Below are 12510 nucleotides of genomic sequence, written 5' to 3'. Positions count from 1 at the left end.
TGCTGACATTTGTCTGCAGCAGGAGGGGTACCTGAAGCTGGCCCAGACTGCTCCTGTCCACTGACTTCTCTGTGCCACACTCTGTTTTGGTTTTTTCACAGTATACAGTCAGCCCCCTGTATCTGTGGGTTCTAAATACATGGATTCAACCAACCCAAAAATATTAAGAAAAAAAGATGTTAACATTTTTATGTGTGTTACTGTATAGTTAAACTTATGATAGTTGTGTCAGTACTGAACAGGTATAGACTTTTTCTCATCATTATTCTCTAAATTGTATAGTAAAGCAACTATTTACGCAGTATTTCCATTGTATTAGGTACTATAAGTAATCTAGAGGTAATAAAAATAAATGGGAAGATGTCTGTAGGTTATATGCAGATATTATGCCTGTTTATATAACGGACTTGAGCATCTGTGGAGTTTGTCATGGGGGAGGTCCTGGAACCAGTCACTGTGGGTACTGAGAGACAACCTCACTGTAGTAGTTCTTTTCCAGTTTTACTAAGATGTAATTGACATGTCACTGTATTAGTTTAAAGCATATAGCATGATGGTTTGATTTACATATTTTATGAAACGATTGCCACAGCAGATTTAGTTAACATTCACCATCTCATACAAATACAAACAGAACAGTTTTTTTTCCATGGGTCCATGTTTTGACTAAATTTTTTTAGAGCATTTTTAGTTTTACAGCAAAATTGAGACATTACAGAGATTTTCCATATATCTCATTCCCTCTTACAGCCTCCTCATTATTACATCCTTCACCAGAGTGGTACCTTAGTTTCAGTCGATGAATGTATGCTGACATAATATTACCCCCATAGTTCATACTTCATGTGAGAGTTCACTCTTGGTACTGTACATTTTGTGGATTTGGACAAATGATAGTGACATGTATCTATCATTACAGTATTAGAGAGTAGTTTCACTGCCCTAAGATCTCTGCTCCACCTGTTCACCTGGCAACCACTGATATTTTACTGTGTCCACAGTTTTGCCTTTTCCAGAATGTCCTATACTTGGAATCATACAGTATACAACCTTGTTAGTCTGTCTTCTTTCACTGGTAATGTGCATTTCAGGTTTCTCCATGTCTTTTTATGGCTTGGTAACTGAATCTTTTTAGTGTTGTGCAAAATTTTTTTAAACAACCCAAATCTCTTTCACTCTTTGCTGTCTTTAAAAATAAACAAACAAAAATTTAACTAGAAAAGTAACCCATACTCAGTGTAGCGTACCTAAATGTCACAGAAGTGAGTGATAAAGGACATAGCAAGTTTGGCCCCTCAAGGTGTGGCACCTGCAGTTGGAGGCAGCCCTGGGGCAAATGAGACTGGCAAGCCTCTGACATTAGCTTTCTTCACTTTGCTGTAAGGGTATCAGCCTCTCCCTTTGACAACTCTTTTCACTAATGGCATTTGTTGTCCAGTAATAGCTGGAGCTCCGTGCATGTACAGGCTCTGTGGTGGGCATTGCAATATAATGTAGGTGAGCCAGCTGTACCCTGACCCTCAGGCAGCTTCCACTCCAGCTGAGAGAAGACATCAAAGAGAGTAGCAAAAGCTGGGTATTATAGCAGGACCCTGGTAGCAGTGAGGGCCAACAGCATTGGCCTGGTGGTAAGGGAGAGCCTTTATGAGAAGAGAAATTGGGTGGAGTCCAGAAGGGCCACTAAAGACCCGGGGAAGAGATTTCTGGCTGTAGTGACATCAGGTGCCAAGGCCCTGAGGTGGGACACTAGGTGGTTGGAGAAGCTTTCAGGGCTGTAGTATGGGGAGCTTAAGGGTGATGGTCAGGGATGGGGGCAGGGTATACCTTCACACAGTGCCCAGATGCTGCCCTCCAGGGCCTTGGCTCTCTCCTCAGTGCTGGTGAACTGCCCTGGGTCAGTGTGTCTGCACCTCTCAAATAACAGAGGGGTTAGCCCTCTGCCTGCAGGCGTGGGGATCCCAGCCCTGACAACCAACATGGGTACAGCGTCTACCTGTGCCATGGTCCAATGCTGGTACCTCAGCAGGTTTCAGTTAGTGGGGTGCTAGAGCATTGCTGGGGACTGGGACTATAGACACACTGAGACCTGAGCTGGCGAGACTTCAGGGCTTTAGTCTTCCTTTGCATAAAGCCTGGTTGGCCACATCGTGTTCTTCGATACACTCCTGGCACTCCCTATTAAGGTTGCGTTGGGATTTTCACATCAACTTTCATAGGGGCAGTGGGTCTGTTGTTTAACTTACTCTCTTTCATAGTCTTTGTTAGGTTCTGAAATCAGGATTCTACTTGCCTTCATACAGAAATTTGGAGATGTTGCTCATTTCTCCTGTGGGAACAGTACAGAGGTCTTGGAAGGGTGGGGGAGAGTGGGCACGGGTGGACGCCACTGGGGTCCTGGCTGCAGACTAATGGCCTGCTTGCCTCTTGCTACAGGAGTGTGCAGGGGAGCCTCTCTTCATGCTGTACTGTGCCATCAAGCAGCAGATGGAGAAGGGCCCCATTGATGCCATCACGGGCGAGGCACGCTACTCCCTGAGCGAGGACAAGTTGATCCGGCAGCAGATAGACTACAAGATGCTGGTGAGTGCAGGCCCAGCATCCTGCCCTGTCCCCCACCCACACTTTCCCATGGGCCTGCTCCCTAAGAGGTGGGCACTGATGCTGCGCCCCTCCTTGCACTCAGACCCTGAACTGTGTGAACCCTGAGAACGAGAATGCGCCTGAGGTGCCAGTGAAGGGACTAAACTGTGACACAGTGACACAAGTCAAGGAGAAGCTGCTGGATGCTGTGTACAAGGGTGTGCCCTACTCCCAGCGGCCCAAGGCTGGGGACATGGACCTGGGTGAGTATGTGAGGGAGGAGTTCTCACACTAATGTGGCTATGTTGGGGTTCTGGACAGTGGGCCTGCCAAGGTATGCAGACTAAGAAGAAGGGCAGTGCCATGGTGTGTATCTGGGGGCCACAGGTAACAGGCTTAGCTAGAAAAGTCCAAGCAGAGCCTCTTGCTCTAGGCCAGGCATTGGGTGCTGGCAGAAGGTGCTGGAGGCCATGGCAGGAGGCTGTTGAGGAAGGCATGAGAGAAGGGATATCATCCCAGGTGGGCTGTAGATGTGAGTGGATCAGGGTGGAGGCAGTTGGGGTGGAGGATGGAATCAGGGAGCACCCTTAGAGGGCCACCCAATCAAGGGAACAGCCAGGATTTGGGGTTCCCACTTACTCTAGGAGGAGAGTGAGCCATTAGAGCTGGGGGAGTAGCACTGTGACTCATGAACTGGGCATGTGGGGGTGCTTACAGAGCTAGGGGAGGACCACAGGAGCAGGGGTAGGTATGGGGCCAGCAAGTCCCCATACCTGGTGTGGTTGGAGAGGTGGGGCCTTGTGCCAGGCTGAGGAGTTTAGAAGAGCTTCCTGGAGCTCAAAGGCAGGGCATCAAATGGGGTGGGCTGCCTGGAGTGGGACAGCTGCAGCTGCAAGAAGCAGGGGTTAATGGTAGGGGTACTGCTTCTTGCTCTGAGCCAGGATGGGAGCTGCTTGGGGGTTGGAAAGGAGAAGCCCTGTCCCTCTGTTATTTTACTGTCCAAAGCCCTGTACTATGTGCCCCTAAGGACACCTTTGCTTCTTGGATTGAGAGGTGAGACCAAGGAAAAGGGGCAGTGGAGACACTTTCCTGTAGCTCTGCTTCCCAGTGTTTCCCTCTCCTTCAGAGTGGCGTCAGGGCCGCATGGCACGAATCATCCTGCAGGACGAGGATGTCACCACCAAGATTGACAATGACTGGAAGAGGCTGAATACTCTGGCTCACTATCAGGTGATCCTGGACCTCCTACCTTCTGGCCATGGCTCAGCCTATTTTCCTTGGGAGCTGATGTCCAGGCCTGTGGTTGTGTGTGGGCAACAAACGTTGGGCAGAAATGGGGTCAAGGGTCATATGTATGACCTTTCCAGACCCAACACTGGGCTCGTCTGGTTGTTCCAGCAGCCCTGGGTGTGCGCCACTGGAAAAATGGAGGCTCAGAATGGTGAGATGACTGGCCTCCAGGCATAGCACCAGGAAGGGCTGAAGGTGTCCACAGTTCCTAATGGTGGGTCATGAGTCTCTCGGCCCTCTGTCCACAGGTGACGGATGGGTCCTTGGTGGCGCTGGTGCCCAAGCAGACGTCCGCCTACAACATCTCTAACTCATCCACCTTTACCAAGTCCCTCAGCAGATATGGTGAGGGGTCAGGTGGGGATAGTGGGCAGGCCTCATTGGCCTGGATAGGACACCTCCCCTGGGGCCCTCTATAGCAGGGCCTTGTAAAGGCTGGAAGGGGCCACATCATGGTTTGTCACTTGGACACTTGGTCTTTCCCTCAATTTGGAGGCTGCACCTTTTCCCTTATAGCATACACTCACACACAGCATGTCTCCTTCTGTCCCTGACAGTCCAGGGAGGTGGGGCTGAGGACCCTAGTTTTCAGATGTGGAAACTGAGGCTCCGACAGGAGCTTCTGACCCAAGGCTGCCTGGCCAGGGCAGGGTATGGGTGCTGGATGCAGTGGGCTTGCCAGCTAACTGTGTGGTGCCTGCAGAGAGCATGCTACGCACAGCTAGCAGCCCTGACAGCCTGCGCTCGCGCACACCTATGATCACACCTGACCTGGAGAGCGGCACCAAGCTGTGGCATCTGGTGAAGAACCACGACCACCTGGACCAGCGGGAGGGCGACCGCGGCAGCAAGATGGTCTCAGAGATATACCTGACACGGTTGCTAGCCACCAAGGTAGGCCTGGATGAGCAGGCAGTGGGGACATGGTGGCAGCACAGCCAGCTGTCCAGGTCACTGAGGATGTGAGGGGCTCCTGGTGGTGTCCTAGAGCTCTATGCCTTCGCCTACATATAGGGCACACTGCAGAAATTTGTGGATGACCTGTTTGAGACCATCTTTAGCACGGCACACCGGGGCTCAGCCCTGCCTCTGGCCATCAAGTACATGTTTGATTTCCTGGACGAGCAGGCTGACCAGCACCAGATACACGACTCAGATGTGCGCCACACCTGGAAGAGCAACTGGTACCTTCAGAATGGGAATTAGCAGTGGGGCCATGTGGGGCACTGGGCACAGTCAGGCTAGATGGAGACTGAGCTGCTGTAGGAGGCATGTCCTCCGGGGGCCCTGTTCTGATGGGTGAGGGGGAAGGTCAGCCTGGGTTAGCTGTTCCTCAGCTGTGGTCAGCCCATCTTCATGTGAGCCTTCTCAATGAACCCATGTGGGGCACATACGCTGCCTGGCGTGCTGTGGAACTGGGCATGTCCTATGCTCTAGCTTGGAGGACCCCCTTTGCTGTGGGAGCTAGATGTATGCATGTGCATGCATGTGTGTGTTTACTTACATGTGCTGTGTGTTTCCTTGGTTGTATATGGCTGTGTGCAAGGGTATGAGTGTGGGATTTTGTGAGAAACAAACTTGATGAACCAGGCCATGCCAGCCATTGGCAGTGATGAGGATGACAGAGGTAGTAACAGCAGATTTGGGACTCTCACAATCCCTCAGGTAGCCAGCACCCTTACCCCACCACCACCCCAGCAGCCACTACCCAGTCTGATATTTGTTTCTCTGAACCTGACCATGTGCACCTACAGCATTTGGTCCATCCTCAGAGAAGCTCCTGTGCCTCTGGCCTCTTCCTCCCTGATCCCCTAGTAGTCTCACCCGTTCTAGCACTCTGCCCTCTACATGCTGTCACTTCTAAAACCTAGATACAGCCATAGGCCTCTTTCTCTGCCTGTATTGCCTGTGAACCTTGAAGAGGTTCCATGGGGCACCATGGGAGACATCATCATGTAGGTCAGCACCATCCAGGAGAATACTCTTAAGTGACAGAATGTTCTAGATCTCTGCTATCTAGAGTGGTGGCTGCTGGCCACATGCAGCTACTGATCACCTGACGTGACTACTGCAACTGAGAATCTGAATTTTTAACTTCGTTTATTTAGATTTAAACAATCACAATTGGCTTGTAGCTATCGGATAGCCCAGTTGATGACTGTATTAGAGGTGGCATTTTGGGCACAGAGGTCAAGTGTCTGTGGGAATGTGTCCTCTGGAGCACTTCCTGGGCAGATGCAGTGTTGTGATTGTGTGCAAGTGTGTTTGTAAGCATGTGACCATGTAGAGATACTGTGCTGTAGTAGATTGTGGGTGGCATGAGACAGCCCTCACTTCCTGAGGGCTGAACCCTTCTTTGGGCTTCAGTTTCCTCATCTGCATGGAAATCATGGTCATTGAAGGTCAGAACCAGGCAGGCTGGGAAGCTGCTGGCTGGCCACTTCCTCATGCTGTCTGAGAGGGATTCTGAGGTCCCGTCTGACCATGCATCTGGCCTGCCTTCCCACAGCCTGCCCTTGCGCTTCTGGGTGAATGTGATCAAGAACCCACAGTTTGTGTTCGACATCCATAAGAGCAGTATCACTGATGCCTGCCTGTCGGTGGTGGCCCAGACCTTTATGGACTCCTGTTCCACGTCTGAGCACAAGTTGGGCAAGGACTCACCTTCCAACAAACTACTTTATGCCAAGGACATCCCCAACTATAAGAGCTGGGTGGAGAGGTGAGGCGAGTATTCATGGGGTGGTTGGTGGGCTGAGGGCTAGGAACCAGCTCATGTGCCGGCCTGCCATCTGCTGGCAGGTACTATGCTGATATTGCCAAGATGCCTGCCATCAGTGACCAGGATATGAGTGCGTACTTGGCTGAACAGTCTCGGCTGCACCTGAGCCAGTTCAACAGCATGAGCGCCTTGCACGAGATCTACTCCTATATCACCAAGTACAAGGATGAGGTGAGCACACCAACCGGCCTCACCCAAAGCTGCCCGCTTCACTCCACCCTGCTCAGCCCTTTACCAGGCCTTGCTAAGCAGGACTCCCTTCCTGAGACCCTTTTGCCGACCTTACCCAGTCCCATTTTTCTTCCTGGGCCTCTGGGATGGCTCTGCTCACCCACTGGCCACCTCACTTGCTGGGACAGGGATACAACACTGTTGTGATTGCCCACCAGGCCTGGCAGTGTCAGGCTGGGCTGCAGCAGGTTAGGGAGCATGCTTCTGGGTAGTTTGGGGGCTCAGGGGAGCAGATTACAGTGGCTTCCTGTGGTGGAGAATGTGGGTGGTGATTGAATATTCTCTGAGGGCCTGTTATAAGGTTGATGGACTTGGGAGGACATTTCTAGAGCCAGGCACCAGTCCCATTTTCTTCCTCTTTTAAGTGTTTTTTCTGCTGACCTAGAGTGAGATTTCAGTAGGTCTCCTTACCATCTGCTGCACGGAGATGGGGCTCCCTGAGATATCTGAGGAAGGAGGACTGACTTGTGGGCTGAATTGGATAGGAAATATAAGGCTGGGGAGGCAAGATGGGCATGGCTACTGCCCAGGCCCTGAGGCCAGAGTGGGTCTGGCTACAGGGCTATGGAGGCCAGGAGGCTGAATTAGAGCCATGTTAGGGAGACGGGGGATGAGGCAAGAGGTTTGTCACTGGGTGTGTAGGCCTTGAGGAACTTGAATTTTCCCTGAAAATGTGATGGGCCATCAGGGTTTAGAGACAGACCTGTGGTCCCACTGTCAGGTGCCCAGGGGAAGGGGGAGGCAGGGACCAACTAAGGGCTGAGCCGTGGTGGGAGGGGCCAGGACTTGCTGGTCCGACTGGCTTGGAGTATGACAGAGTGAACTGTAGGAGGTGGGAGAGTCCAAGGAATCTGCCTTGGAGTTTGAGGGGAGTAGAGCTGGGGCTCAGGAGAGACTTGGGCTCTAGGGTCAGGGTGCGGGGGTCAGCATTGAGCAGAAGGACCTTCAGCTAGATTGGAGGAGATGGCCCTGGAATAGGAGGAGGGTGGGCTGAGACTCTAAGGTGGCAGGGGCTGGGTATCTAGAAGCGAGATTGGGCAGATGTGGCAGATGTTCCAGGGGCAAGAAGGACAAACAGCAGATCCTAGGTGACCTGGTGATATTGCCTGGGGATTGGGGACTAAAGCTGGCCATCCTCTGGCTCATGAAGGAAACCAGAAAGGAGCTAGAGGTTCTCTGAGGAGCTCCACTATAAAGGACACAGAGAAACTGGGGCGATGGGGTGGAAGGAGATGGTGATGTGGCCACACACTGGTGGCCTGATGTGCCAGCAGGAACCAGGAATGTGAATTCAGGGTGCTTCTGGTTCCTGGAGCAGCTGGAAGCAGCAGGCCAAGTTGCAGTACATAGAGGGTTTCTAGGAGCTAGTGGCATGTCAGTGTCCCAGGTGATCAGGCCCTGTTCCCATCTACAGATAGGGAACTGCACCAAGGGGACATGAAGGGCTGACTTCCTAGGGACCATGAGCCTATTTTGGGGCTGAAGGGTAGGAATAATGAGGGAAAAAGGGGACTTATTCTTCACACTGGTCCTGTAGGGGTCTAGGCTCAAAACCCAGGTCCCTCAGCTCAGAATGGAAGGGATGGAATTAGGTATCTCTTCTGGAGCTCCTGCCAGCTACAGCCATGCTACTTGTTCATTGTATATATCCAAGTGTCCATGTAATGGTCCCATGTGAGTGGCAGCCCCAGCCAGGCTCACTAACACCCCTACTTGCTTCCCCAGATCCTGACAGCCCTGGAGAAGGATGAGCAAGCTCGTCGACAGCGGCTCCGGAGCAAGCTGGAGCAAGTGGTGGACACAATGGCCCTAAGCAGCTGAGCCTCTTGGCTGCCACTGTCCAGCGGGAGATTAGTGAAAGGGCCTGCAGGGGTGGCCTCCAACCCGACAGCCAAAGCTGGGAGGTCCCTGGAGGCAGCCTTCTCCCGTGTGTGCTGGGTGCCTATGTGCTCAGGGCAGACGTGCAAGCCACTGTCCTCCTGGCCCTCCCTTCCCCCTGGCAGAGATCCTGGTTGTTACTGGTGTAGGTGAAACAGTACCTGCAGCACCCTCCATGCCCAGAGCTTTTGGCCACAGGGCAGGGAGATCCCAGGTGGAGCCTTCTCAGGTGACTCAGGTGACTGCTGAAGACCTGGGGAGAAAGGCTGAGCCCTCCAGAAGGGGAGATTCCAGTTTGGTTGTCTCCTTGAGGCTATGCTGGCAAGGCCAGAAGAGCCAGGATGAGGATTTGGGAGGGGGTCAGCCTTCCTAGCTTCCCTGGCAGAGTCTAAGGGCTGAGGCCTGTCTGGCAGCCTGGGGGAGGCTGAATACTAGGCCTGGCCAAGGTGAGCCGAAGTTAGTCTGGGCCATTGCCACTCGCCTGCCACCCTCATGCTTGCTGCTGCAGCACGCTACCATCCTCTGATTCACCGCGTGCTCTGTGGTGGAGGCAGGAGCACCTTGCCCAGGGAGAGGCCCCCAGCTCCCTCCTATGGAGGGTCTGCAGGAAGGCTGTGCTCACAGCTCCCAAGTGTCTTTCAGAAGGACTCAGCGACTCCCTTTGTGTCCTCAGGGCTATGTCTCTGGGAGCCACTGGGGCCTGGCGCTCCAGTCATGAGTACACATTCCCATTATTTATTCCTCCACTGCATCCGCTCTGGGCAAGCTCTCCAGTATGGAGCTCCAGGGAGCAGCCCCAACCATCCTTTTCCCTCCTTCCATCTCAGTCTCCCCTGTTCTCCATTTCTACCTTCCAGCGGCTTTCAGTCTGGCATCTCAGCTGCGTGTTGGCCCCTCAAGTGCAATGGGACATCTGGAGACTGTTTTCTGTTCTTTTAGGGGAACAAAGAAATCCTGCTGCACTCTGCTGGGCCTGGTGGGTCATACTCTACGGCCTGACAGGGAGCAGGACACAGTGACCAGAGGGCTTGATGGTTGGCTCTGTCCACCCTGCCCTCAGTGAGCAAGAGAGAACAAATTTTTAACGAAAACAAAACCTGTACATTATTTTGTGTGTGTGTGTGTGTGTGTGTGTGTGTGTGTGTGTGTGTGTGTGTCTCCAGCCTCAGTCTCCAACCCCAGTGGGGTCTTGTATAGTTGACTGGAGGAGGAGAAATTTTACAATTTAGAATAAGAAAACTAAGGCAGTGGGAAAGCAATACCAAATGGTCGTGAAGCAAGTGGCCATTTTCCTTCAGCAGAACACCCCAGGCCTCCGCCCCTTGAACTGCGGTTTGTCCGGTTATTTGTTTTGATGTAAAAAGGAGAGAACTTCTCTCAGTGCGGACCCCCCTTCCCCATTTCCAGGGCGAAGGGTTGTGAGTTTCTGCATGACTGTGCTAGCGTTAAGTCTGACTTGATCTTTTTTAAAACTGCAAGTGTTGAATACTAGAGGTTGCTAGACACTTTTTAAATGTTTTTTAATTAATCAGTCACTTGTGAAAGCAGACAAGTGCCCCCCCCCCTTCAAGTTCACTTTTTCGATGGTACTAAAGATTCCCACAGACCTTAAGGGACAGCTAACTGTGGATCTTGAGGTCCCCTCTCCTAAGCCGGGGAGCCAAGTTGCACACCTTGGAGATCAGATTAAGGGCTGCCCCCTCACTTGTGAAATCTAAGAACTCCTGACTTGAGAGGCTTCTGAAATGGAAGGGGTTGGGCAATGAACAAGGCTCCAGTCTCCTGCTGTGAATGACTAGCTGTAGCTCTGGCAAGCCCTGCTGACCTCAGTGCAGCTTGGGTGGGCTTGTGCCTGGGCCAACTTGTGGGGCCAGAGCTGAGGCCGTTCTAGAAATTAGGCTGTCTTTTTGGTAACCACTTCTCTGGCCTGAATTCCAGTCCCTGGGTGCACCTCTGCCTCCCCTCTAATGCTACCTGCCTGTGCCTGGGTGTGGCCTCAGGTTTCCTCCAGTCTTCCCTGGGCACTGGTTTCTAATTGAAGCCCTGTTCTTCCAGTTCCACACTGAGTTTGGGACTCCTCCACCCCTCTCTGCCCTTTTCAGAGTCCAGTCCCCACCCTCCTCCCTGAGGCCTCCCAGCCTGTAGAACACCATCTGTGCTCTCCTGAGGAGGAGGGGAGTGGCCTACCACAAGGCACACACCTGTCTGGGGGCAAGCACTTTAGCAATATCTGTTTACATGTGAGCTGATCCAGCCAATTCTAAACCTGCTGTCTACCCAGTGCTGGAGATTCCGCACTTCCCTTCCTGCCAGGTTGTGTAGTTAAGCCTTGAGTTCTTGCCACTTGTTCACGCAGTTCTCCCAGCTCTGTAAGCATTCCCAGGAACCCCACCATCATCTTGGGATCTGCCAGGGGCTCTGACTTGAGTTCTAGCACTGGCCTGAGAGGGTGTGGGGCCCTACCTAGCAGGAGCCTGGGAATGGAGTCCTCTGCAGTGAAGGTGGATGTGACTATCCTAAAGGCCCCTCTGCAGTCTCAGGCCCAGGGGTCTGGGCCACGGCACAGGGTGCTGTCCAGGAACATCCCTCCTGTCCCAAACACTGCTGCTATGTCCTGTCCTGCCTCAGGCCTCCCCTTCCAACCTTCCTCGTCTCAGGAGTTCCCCAGGGATGGCTCATGCCTTGGTCTGGGAACTGGGCCTCTCCATATACCTCGAACTTACCCTGTGCTCCCTGACCCAGGGCAGAGCTGCCGGGGTCACCCCATGGTGGAGGGCCCCAAATGTTCCCACCCTCCCTGGTTTGATCTTGCTGAGAGCCTCCACCTTGGTTTTCCTCTCAGTTCTGGATGTGATGGCTCATGTTGGTGCTACACAAGCTAGAATAGATATATTTACAGAGAGATATTTTTAAGATGAAGCCCACAGTTAGCTGTCCTTTAATGCCACAGGGCCCCCATTCAAAAGAAGAGTAATCTCTAGGCTAGCCTGACCCACCCCATGCCACTTCCTCTCCCAGGAGCGATGTGACTGATGGGGTGCTCAGCCCACAGATTGTGTAAATACATGGCCATTTCCTATTTTACTGTTCTTCAGATTTAGTACTTGTAAATACACACATTAAGGAGAGATTAAACATTTTTTTCCTAAACCTCATGGCTCTGGGCTTTTCTTGCTGGGAGGGGTCGGGGTGGGTGTGTGGCACCTGGCTACAGATGGAAAGCACATCCCATGCTTGGAATGGCATCTCCCAGGCCATGCTGGGATTCTTGCCCACAGGGTACAACCAGGTCTTGCTCCAGATGGTGGTCAGCATAATCTGCAGCAGCATTACACCAGGCTGACCACAGGTGCTGATTTTTGGCCTCCAGTGTTTCAGCAGCTGAAGAGGTGTATTGCCTGGGCCAGGGTTGCACTGCTTCTGTGTGCTGTGAACCTGCAGTTGCCTGGGGACTTGGAAGCACTTTCAAACCATCTGCTGAACATGAAAACACCAGGGTCTGAGCAGCTTGGCAGCCAGTTGGTCCTGTGGTCTTGGCAGTATTCTTTTCAGAGGCTCCCCAGGGACTTATACGCAATAGAGTTATAGACCTCTGGCTTAGGGTAGTGGTTTTGAGGGCTTTGTTTAAATGCAGGCTCTGATACAGACAGCCCTGCGGAAATGCCTGTGGTCATCAAGCTCTGGTCCCACCTTGTACTATATCTGTCCAGGAAAAGTCCAGCCATTGTTAGTATAATGAGAATGGTTTG

General features: G+C 52.4%; 1 protein-coding gene across 3 annotated transcripts in view; it reads left to right on the top strand.

Moving 5' to 3' along the window:
- The window catches only part of PLXNA1 (plexin A1), a 51879-nt gene extending 39968 nt beyond the window's left edge, over window positions 1–11911 (top strand). For all 3 annotated transcript variants that reach the window (XM_037165444.2, XM_037165443.2, XM_037165441.2), the window contains 9 exons: window positions 2434–2580; window positions 2684–2843; window positions 3707–3810; window positions 4119–4215; window positions 4574–4764; window positions 4885–5054; window positions 6380–6592; window positions 6673–6823; window positions 8609–11911. In XM_037165444.2, coding sequence (XP_037021339.1) covers window positions 2434–2580; window positions 2684–2843; window positions 3707–3810; window positions 4119–4215; window positions 4574–4764; window positions 4885–5054; window positions 6380–6592; window positions 6673–6823; window positions 8609–8704 — 1329 coding nt within the window. In that variant the 3' untranslated portion in view covers window positions 8705–11911. The remainder of the gene's footprint in view (window positions 1–2433; window positions 2581–2683; window positions 2844–3706; window positions 3811–4118; window positions 4216–4573; window positions 4765–4884; window positions 5055–6379; window positions 6593–6672; window positions 6824–8608) is intronic.
- Window positions 11912–12510: the final 599 nt, after the last annotated feature.

This window comes from Artibeus jamaicensis, unplaced genomic scaffold, assembly GCF_021234435.1.
Source record: "Artibeus jamaicensis isolate MK-2021 breed Jamaican fruit bat unplaced genomic scaffold, CSHL_Jam_final contig_558, whole genome shotgun sequence".
NCBI lineage: Eukaryota > Metazoa > Chordata > Mammalia > Chiroptera > Phyllostomidae > Artibeus > Artibeus jamaicensis.
Note: the sequence above shows the minus strand (reverse complement) of the source record. Positions and strands in the feature narration are given on the sequence as shown.